Consider the following 9,010-nt stretch of genomic DNA (forward strand, 5'->3'; position numbering starts at 1 on the left):
CACTACTTAAGTTGACACCACAACACAGATCACGGTGTAACTACATCCGTACACGTGTGACACAGATACTGACTCAGATGAAGACACAATGGACTACGGTTTACTCAACAAAGGAAGCAATTTGGTGTGACTCGCCGTTTGGGGCATACTTTTCTTAGCAAATCAAAAGAATCTTATGAACAAGAAAAATATCTTAATGATATAAATAACTTTGAAATTCGTACAGCAATAACTCAGTTAAGAATCAGTAGCCATAAATTGAATATTGAAACAGGCAGATACTACAATATAGCCCCTGACCAAAGGTTCTGTCCATTCTGCCCAAAGCATATTGAAGATGAATTTCACTTTATAATGGAACGTTCTAGATACGCTAGTTTACGTAATGAATTATTCATATTTCTCGAATCAAGTACAACATATTTCAAGAAACTCGATGCCACAAACCCATTTGTATATACCTTTAGATGTCAGAACTCCCATAAAATAAATGTAAAAATAGGCAAATATATCGAGGATTGCTCTGCTATTAGAAAGAATACCGTAACTAATTATTAGCCTGCTCCATTGTAATACTATACCAAAGAATTAGATCTATGTTAGCCCTTATTGTTATGTTAACTAGGTTGCTAAGCTGTATCCTATACCTCTGTTTTGTATTTTGTGTAATAGTTGTTGCCATACATTGTATCATATACAATTGTCGTGCTATAAAGTTCTATCTCTGTTAACTGGGTGAGTTAGGATTTTGACTTAGTCCTTTGATCCCGAGTGAACGAACGAAGCTGTGGTGTGTGACCGGTGTTCCCAGAATGAATGTGGGTCCCCACATGCCGGAGGGTGTATGGTGAATCATGGCTAGGATTTCACCTGAAATACAGGTTATACAGAAAAAACAACACGAACCCTTCATGGCGGTATTATGGGTTTATTTGGACACCATTTAGCTCAGATTGAGCTAATCTTCCAGGGCTCAGACAATTAAAAACATACAGTTTATACAAATACATAAACAGATACAATAACATACAGATACAGATGAAGCCTTGCATACAAATACATACATAAAGTCTGAAATCACGAAGTGAGGTCACAGTATTCACTCCGTTTGTTTGACAAACAGCCAGCGGACACCTCGGGACATATTATTACGTTCTGTACATGTCCGCTTCAGCTTCGGGTTCAGTGACTTCTACTAGTATAATATTATGCAGCAGATAAAATACGTGCCGGTGCTCGAGCACTCTCACGTAACGACCGCGGTCACTGACCGGAATGTCTCATTTTCTTCGAGGGGGTTTCTTTTTGTGTACACAAATTATCATCAACACTCATGTATGGGTGTATATGTAAGAAAAAAATTCTTATAATACCTCTTGATTCGAAATCCAATATGTAACATTTTGTTAGGACTCGGAAAAAGCAAGCGAGCGTACGATAAATTTGATCTCTTTTTCAAGGTCGTTCGAACAATTGCTGTTGTCGCCACATGACAATTATCTCACCTGCGGTAAGGCCCCGCCCACTAGTACTGTTTACCCCGCATATATCACGTGACGTACTGCTTGGTTGGTCCCTGCACGCAAGTCTGTCCGTTTTGAACGAATCCATGCTCTCTTTTGGCCAGAATACTTACATATGTAGGAGGCACAGCTTACAGAAAAGCCTGTAGCACCGACAGGGGCTCCACCCCGTACGTATCTAAGAGCGTCGAGGTCTTTCAATTCAGCGGATTGGTTGCGCGGCGGCGAGGTGTGTAGGTGTGCGTACTGCAGTCCACAGCTTGCCTCTCGCACATACACTCTGTGTCGATCGCGAGGGGAGAATGGAGCTCTAAGTACCGCTGTCACGTCTGACGTACCCCGATGTCTGGGACAGCCGACCTCCGCTCCTGCAACCTGTTGCTGCTCCTGATCGCCCTCAGCGCTCCCAGCCCGCTGGCAGGTGCGTACAGCCGTGTAGCTACAGGTGGGGATCTCTTAAGGGAGGGGGGGGGGGGGGGTAGCTAGGCAGTGTAAAGAGCAACAGGTCGGCGCCGTTACTTACCGTGTATGACATATGTGCGGCAGGAGACCGAATCTATGTTATGAGATAGTCTGTGAGACGGGATGTGTATCAAGTCTACCCGCCGGGGAAAACCTTCCGAACCGGCGCCGTCATGCTGCGCTGCGGTAACTACATGAACGCGGTCAGACAGGTGAAAAACAAACGGCCATGTTTGACCTGTATTTATCTCTAGAAGATGCACTGTTAAAGATAACATGTTTTGGGATCCGGGGTAATCGATATGGGTCTGACACCTTGAACACAGTAACAGCCTGAATCGTTATGTTAGAGCTACCGGCAATGCGAGAAAAACCAAAGGTTTCCCCCCAGCGTAGTCATGTCATGCCCGCACGCATATGAGACGAAGGCAGACGATTTTTTTTATTTGCGTCTCCCGTTCGTAACGTGGCGGCGGGTTAATTGCTTGGCTGCGTGCTTGGTGATAATGTACTGTCTCTTTGTTCTTTATCGAACTCGCCGGGGTACGTATGCGAGTATAATGAATGGTCTTATTCTCACATAGCTTGGATACCATACCCCAACCTCAAAAACATCTTTTGTGTCAGTGCACGATAGATACTTTGAGATCGGGCTGGGGTTTGGTAACCAGGCTAATTTTCACACCGCACGACTCAATTCCACCTACGTAAAGCTAAGAATAAAATCCCTAAATTCTAGGGACACATGTTGTACTATACCACATATGTCACACTTTATTGATCACCTAACATCAGAGAATGTGTGAACATCTTTAATTTCTTAGAAATCGAGACTTGTTTTGTTTATTTGATAGCGACGCAGAACTTATCGAACGCCAGTCGGGAAGGTATATTTCTCACTGACCCTGATTTAAGAAAAAAATGGCCGGCCATTGCAAGAAAGTAGGACACACATGGGTCAAAGATCACGAGATGATTCTTACTCTCCACACAGAGATTAGGCTCAGGCTATTTTTAACGTGTTTTTTGGTCGTTTTTATCGGGCTTTCTATTTTGTCATTTTTCTTAAAGTACGCCAGGTAGGTTTTGACAATACAAGGTACAATACAAAATAGAAACCCCGATAAAAACGACTAAAAAACGTTTAAAAAACAGATGGAGCCTAACCTCTGATTACCTCGTCTTGGTGGGGACGTGTACAACCACTTTCCCCACGTGAGCCCTGGGGGTACAGAGAAAGCGGCCAACTTTTGGCCCTTTGCCACTCCCATGGTTGGGAGTAGGGGCGGGTACCGGTACAGAAAATTCAGGTACGAGTACTGTTCATGTCCAGAGGGTTAGGTCCAGGTACGGACCTGAAACTGGACCTAATCATCTGTGAAAAACTTATAAATAGGCAATGCTCAAAACAATGGTCCATTTCGCTACAGAGGATTCTGTTTGGTGGAGTATATGCGATACCCGTACTGGCGTTGTAGAATTCTATCGTCATGTAAACAACCTGTAAACTGCCTCTGTTTTAGACCAAGTTTGGCCGTAGAAGCTTGGTAAAAATGATCAACTCTCCTCTACTTCGCTCTTGTTCTTTTCTTGTAAGCCCCAAAACTCGTGTCGATATAATCTGTTGATTTTCAGAAACAGAAACATCATGATTGAAACCAGCTCAATTGCTCACTAAGAGTTAGGACTAATTGACCCAATAGGTGAAGCAGGGTTTACGAAGGCTGCTCGGGAAATTTCCAACCCAATTTGCGTGTTTGTATTAAATGCCCAATAACCGCCTCATAGCGTGACACATCACGCAAACCATAGCTACTTTTAGCTAGTATAGGCTGGATCCTCGGCTACTCCTAGCTCAGCGCCGAACTTGGTTGGAGAGTGGTCGGAGTAAAGTCGTGGGAAGATCCTTATGTTTGTTTGCTACTATAAAGGCTCGGCTACAGTCGTACTACCGCCATACGATCGCAAACTGCGACTTTCGTCATTGGGCCCGGGGCAGTCGCATATAGTTGGTATAAAATTCAGCTATCTCGGTACGCACAATCTGTAAATATCTGCACAATCAAATACAAAATTTTGGGGAACATCATACGTTTAAAAAAAAACAATACAGGATAGTCAATGTGTAGTCCAGGACAATTTAAAACATAGTGTATCATGATATCGTCAACTCTTGATTCATCGGTTTATCTTTCTATACACAGACATAGCAAAGCCCACGCACTGCCATAACATATCGCTTTCGCACCCCGGATCTAATATAAGCCATAGGCAGAGCCTAGCCTCCGATTCCACACCTGACGATTCAATTCTGATACCCCTAGATGACTGACAGAGGCGTCTTTAATCTGTACCCACACATTTCTTGGAAACCTGTCATGGACACCTGATATCTTATCTCTTAAGGTCAAACAATTTCTACAATTAGACATAATCAACAATAGCTTCTCCCCTCTGTCCATAGTGTGGACATTTATTTTTTTCATCAACATCTTTTTTTTCATCTTTGATCTTTGAATTTATTGTTTACATAACCTTTAGTGGGTGCTGTATCAAAATAATACGCCCACGAACAGCCTAAGTATCAGCCTGGGTAGTTTACCGGGGGTCCAATCCTACTGGTAGCCCCGGTAAACTAACCAGGCTGATACTTAGGCTAGTCAATTAAGTAATACGTGTACAGTCACAGCTTAAGAAAAACAAAAATTCTCACGGTGTATGTGTTTCTTAATTCTTGTATTCAATGGAAAGAACAAGTAAAGCGTTGCAGTACTAGCAGTCCTGCATGATTGTTTTCATGCAGAAGTGGTCTCAAGTACAGTTTTGGCTTTATTTTCTTATCGGTCACATCTTTCTAGACATGAGGCAGAAAGAGGAGACATAAAAAAGAAAAGTTTGACTTGAACTGGAGATGACCTGTGATATTCCCGAGACAAAAGTATTCAGACTTGAAGTCTTAGAGCGAGGCCGCTCTGAAAGATAACGGCGCACAATTTCCGGCAGAGAGCCAGACATGAGAGAAAATCTGGGGGCTACGAGGCAGGGCCTTATCTCTGAAAACATTGCGAGAAAACACCTGGCGATAACAGCGTCTACCCGAGACATAGTATCACATCCCATCACATCATTTTGGTCCTTTCTACTGTATGAAGACTGTTCGGGCGACCATTGAACGCCACGAATTGGAGCTGTATGGCCCATAAATTGGACATGATACATCACCTGGTGTCCATCCGAAGTCACCGCGAGAGTTTTAAACAATGTTTGCAACATCGAGCAGTAGAATATCTATCACAACTGATCAAAGAAAAAAAAGAGTGAAAATTCGAATTTATTCAGATATTTTGAAAACATTTTGAAAGAGACTATACAAAGATCTCTTTATTTGGAACAGTTTTCAAACATCTATGTGTTTATTTCATTAAAAAATATCTGCAACATTTTCCACCTATTACATTCATTGTTCATCAGTTATTACCCACACAAATGCAGCATTCAAAAAACATTTCAAAACTTGAAAATTACATGTTGTCAGTTTTACCCCCTTTCAACTGGGATGGCGTTCTCGCCGCGCTCTCTCTGCGACCCAAAATTTGACAGATCGCTCGACGAATTTATAGAAAAAAGCCAAATCTTTTTACGCTTTGTGTGTTTTGTAGTCTTTTCAGCCACACTTTCTTATAATTTATGATATACCCAGTATTAGATCGAAGGTTACACATCCGTTTTATGTCGCAGTAAGAGCGTAGTGGAATGATGGGGGAGGGGGGCGGGTCTTGTACAGTGCCTTCGTGGCAAGGGCTCCATTCCCCCAGACGGCGATCAGGCTGGGCTAACGCTGCGACCTTAAGCTTGACCTTGAATTTGTCTAACTCTTTACTTCATGATTAGAATATCAAGCAGAATTTACAACTATTACTCAAAAGGCAAAAAAACACAAAGCGTGAAAAGATTTTTTTTACCGGTTCAAAAAAGGGTATGTTTTCGTTTCCGTTTGCGTGTACGTGTGGGTGTATGTATGTTTGTGGATGGTCGACAGCACGCCTCTAGAATGCCTGAATAGATTGTATTTATGTTTTGGTATGTTTTATCTTTGAAATTCGCTGAGCGATATGTCAAATGTCAGGGACCGGTCGCAACGAGGTCGCACCAAAGTCGCAACTCTAGTGGAATGAAGTGTAGAGGGAATGAGTAATAGACTGTGGTGCAAAACGACGTCCCGAGGTAATACATTACATCCAGCTGTGCCCTCGGCCGCCCATTCTACTACCCTAATGTCTAGAAACGATGTCTAACGTCTGCTGCATCAGCTTGGGGAGATCGTTACAAGTGATCGTCTGCTCCATCCGTTAAAGCCCGGAACATCTACCATTATCGCCGCGATGCCACGTGCACTTTCCTCAACACAGACTTCTTAAGTCTGCTAAAGGCCAACCTGATATTTTCCGCTCTCCCTGAAGGGACCAGACCAATCAGTACCGGTTTACATATTCAAACACACGCGCTCACGAGCACTTGTAGCGATGCAGATGTTTTTCGAAGTATTTGCTGCGTGACCTTACGTTGCTGAACGCTTTACATGTTTGTCTTTGATCCGGTACAGACTCATTTTGTCAAGAATGTACAATAACAATTTGTTTGTGTTAAAACGTGTTTACACCTGAAGTGAACTTTAAGATGTGCTCATGTGATAAATTCATTTATATACATATTATTTTATATACTTTTGCAAATTTTCTAAGAGGCCACAATTTTATGAATACAAAATCAACCAAATTTGTTAAGTTTCATCCCAACTTATTAAAGAAAGCAACCATTTGTGATCCCCCCCCCCCACCTCGGCCTCCCCATGTTTGAGAATGATGAGATATTATTTTGAACTTAACTATTTATTCCCAAGGGAGTGAAAAGACCTAAGTCGATTCGTTTTTGCCCAGAACTATCGTAGAGTGGAATTTGTTATCACCAAGCACAGTAAGAGCAACTTCTCTGGATAGTTTTAAAGAACGTTTGCAGGTACATGTGCAGACGTTAGGTGTGACAGGTCGTTCAGTGTAGTATAACCAGCTGCTGCCGCGCCGCGTGCCTGCGAAGCTGGTGTGTTACGCCGAAGGGTGATCATACCGGCTATATAGATACAGATACAGCAGCTCAAAAAAGAACAGAAAGCAGGACGTATACACACTCCAAAGACCTACCCACATGCTAAATAAGAAGACAATATGTCCAGATATTCTCTAGTCATCGTGTTCAAATATAGACAGACAACAGAGACAGAGAAAGTTAGAGAGAGACACCCAATTAAAATCCTCCTTCGCGAAGGTAATCAAGTTGCTAATAAGGCTATAAATTGACGTACAAGTATCCAGAAACACGTTACAAAAGTACTTTTATGATCATCGTAACATTTCCAACATCGATCGCTCCAGTTGAAGATTTCCTACGATTGCTCGTGATAAAATATCATAATGATGCAACCAGCTCCAACTTATCCGGAGGTTAATCAGAGGGTTATCAGAATTTTGCTGTTGTATAATGTAACTGCCTATTAGTGTGAGGCAGTAACCACATACTAAATATGAAGACACATACTAAATATGAAGACACATACTAAATATGAAGACACATACTAAATATGAAGACACATACTAAATATGAAGACACATACTAAATATGAAGACACATACTAAATATGAAGACACATACTAAATATGAAGACACATACTAAATATGAAGACACATACTAAATATGAAGACAATACATCCAGACATTCTCGAGTTATCGCGTTGTCGCATGTAGACAGAAGAGAGGGACGCAACCGAAAACAATTATATTAGGCTATAAATTGACGTACAAGTATCCAGAAACGTGTTACAAAAGTACTATTAAGATATCGACCTAACATTTTTAATATCGCCCCAGTTGAAGATTTCCAACGATTGCTCGTGATAAAATATCATAATGATGCAACCAGCTCTAATTTATCCGAAGGGCAAATAGGGGTGAGGTTGTATCAGAAGTTTGCTGTTGTTTAATTTAACTGCCTCCTAGTCTAGTCTGATACGTTAGGTAGTCTCCAAGCAGACCCTACGGGGCCTAAAGATAGTATCAAATCTGGCAAAGGAGTACAGCCGGCCAAAGGGAGATAGCCGGCCAAAGAGAGTCAAACGGGCACCTGGTGTCGGTTATACTCCTTTGCCAGCTTTGATACTATCTTTAGGCACCGTAGGGTCTGCTTGGAGACTAACGTTAGGGCGGAAGGATTCAGAAAAACATGATATGCAGAACCAGAACACCTGTTTTTGTAGTTCAATCCCCCTTTAGATAAAGGACTTAGAAATCAAATTTGTTGATGAATCACCCTACAAAATTCCGCAATCCGCGGTACTTAGACAATGAAATGTACAGGGTAATTAAAAAAATTGTGCTGAAAAATGGGCTTCCCAAATAAGAATTTTCCCCTGTATCTAGTATGTGCGTCGTTCTTGGAAAAACGAAGTACGAGGTCGATTTGGAGCCTCGCAGCAGCTTTCCTTGGTACTGCAGCGGAACGTTCTGTTTTTACACCTTCTGTTCCTTTTTCTGGACATGCTATGGTATTGTTTAATTACTTAACAGCATAGGGAAGCCCGAGCGCAACGTCCATTGAACTACCTTCCAAAGACAACATGATCTGCTGTATACATACAATTCCGTACGCGTTTGGTATTTTGTTTCAGCCAATGTTTGCTTATACGTTATAACCACTGCACTCGTGACGCCCCATACTCGCCAATTTTGATATTGTCTTGCTGGTCTAGACATGAGCGGCTATAACAATGCGTAAACAGAAACATCGGCTATTTTCGGCCGATTAGAGAATTTTAGAAATTATCGATCGTGAATTTGTCACCTGATGCGTTAGTGACATCTGATATGTTGCACTTAAACCGGCCTAATCAGGTGGAATTACGATCTAGCACCTGGGGCTGTACTGTCGTCAAGTTACCTGCCCGTATGTGTGACAGGGCCCCGCGATATACGT

At 42.1% G+C, this 9,010-nt stretch overlaps 1 protein-coding gene across 2 annotated transcripts in view; it reads left to right on the forward strand.

The window, feature by feature from the left end:
- Positions 1–1,559: 1,559 nt before the first annotated feature.
- LOC118427419 overlaps positions 1,560–9,010 on the forward strand; it is a 33,350-nt gene continuing 25,899 nt past the window's right edge. For both annotated transcript variants that reach the window (XM_035837218.1, XM_035837219.1), the window contains exon 1: positions 1,560–1,944. In XM_035837218.1, coding sequence (XP_035693111.1) covers positions 1,866–1,944 — 79 coding nt within the window. In that variant the 5' untranslated portion in view covers positions 1,560–1,865. The remainder of the gene's footprint in view (positions 1,945–9,010) is intronic.

This window comes from Branchiostoma floridae, chromosome 12 (genome assembly GCF_000003815.2).
Source record: "Branchiostoma floridae strain S238N-H82 chromosome 12, Bfl_VNyyK, whole genome shotgun sequence".
In the NCBI taxonomy this organism is placed as follows: Eukaryota; Metazoa; Chordata; class Leptocardii; order Amphioxiformes; family Branchiostomatidae; genus Branchiostoma; species Branchiostoma floridae.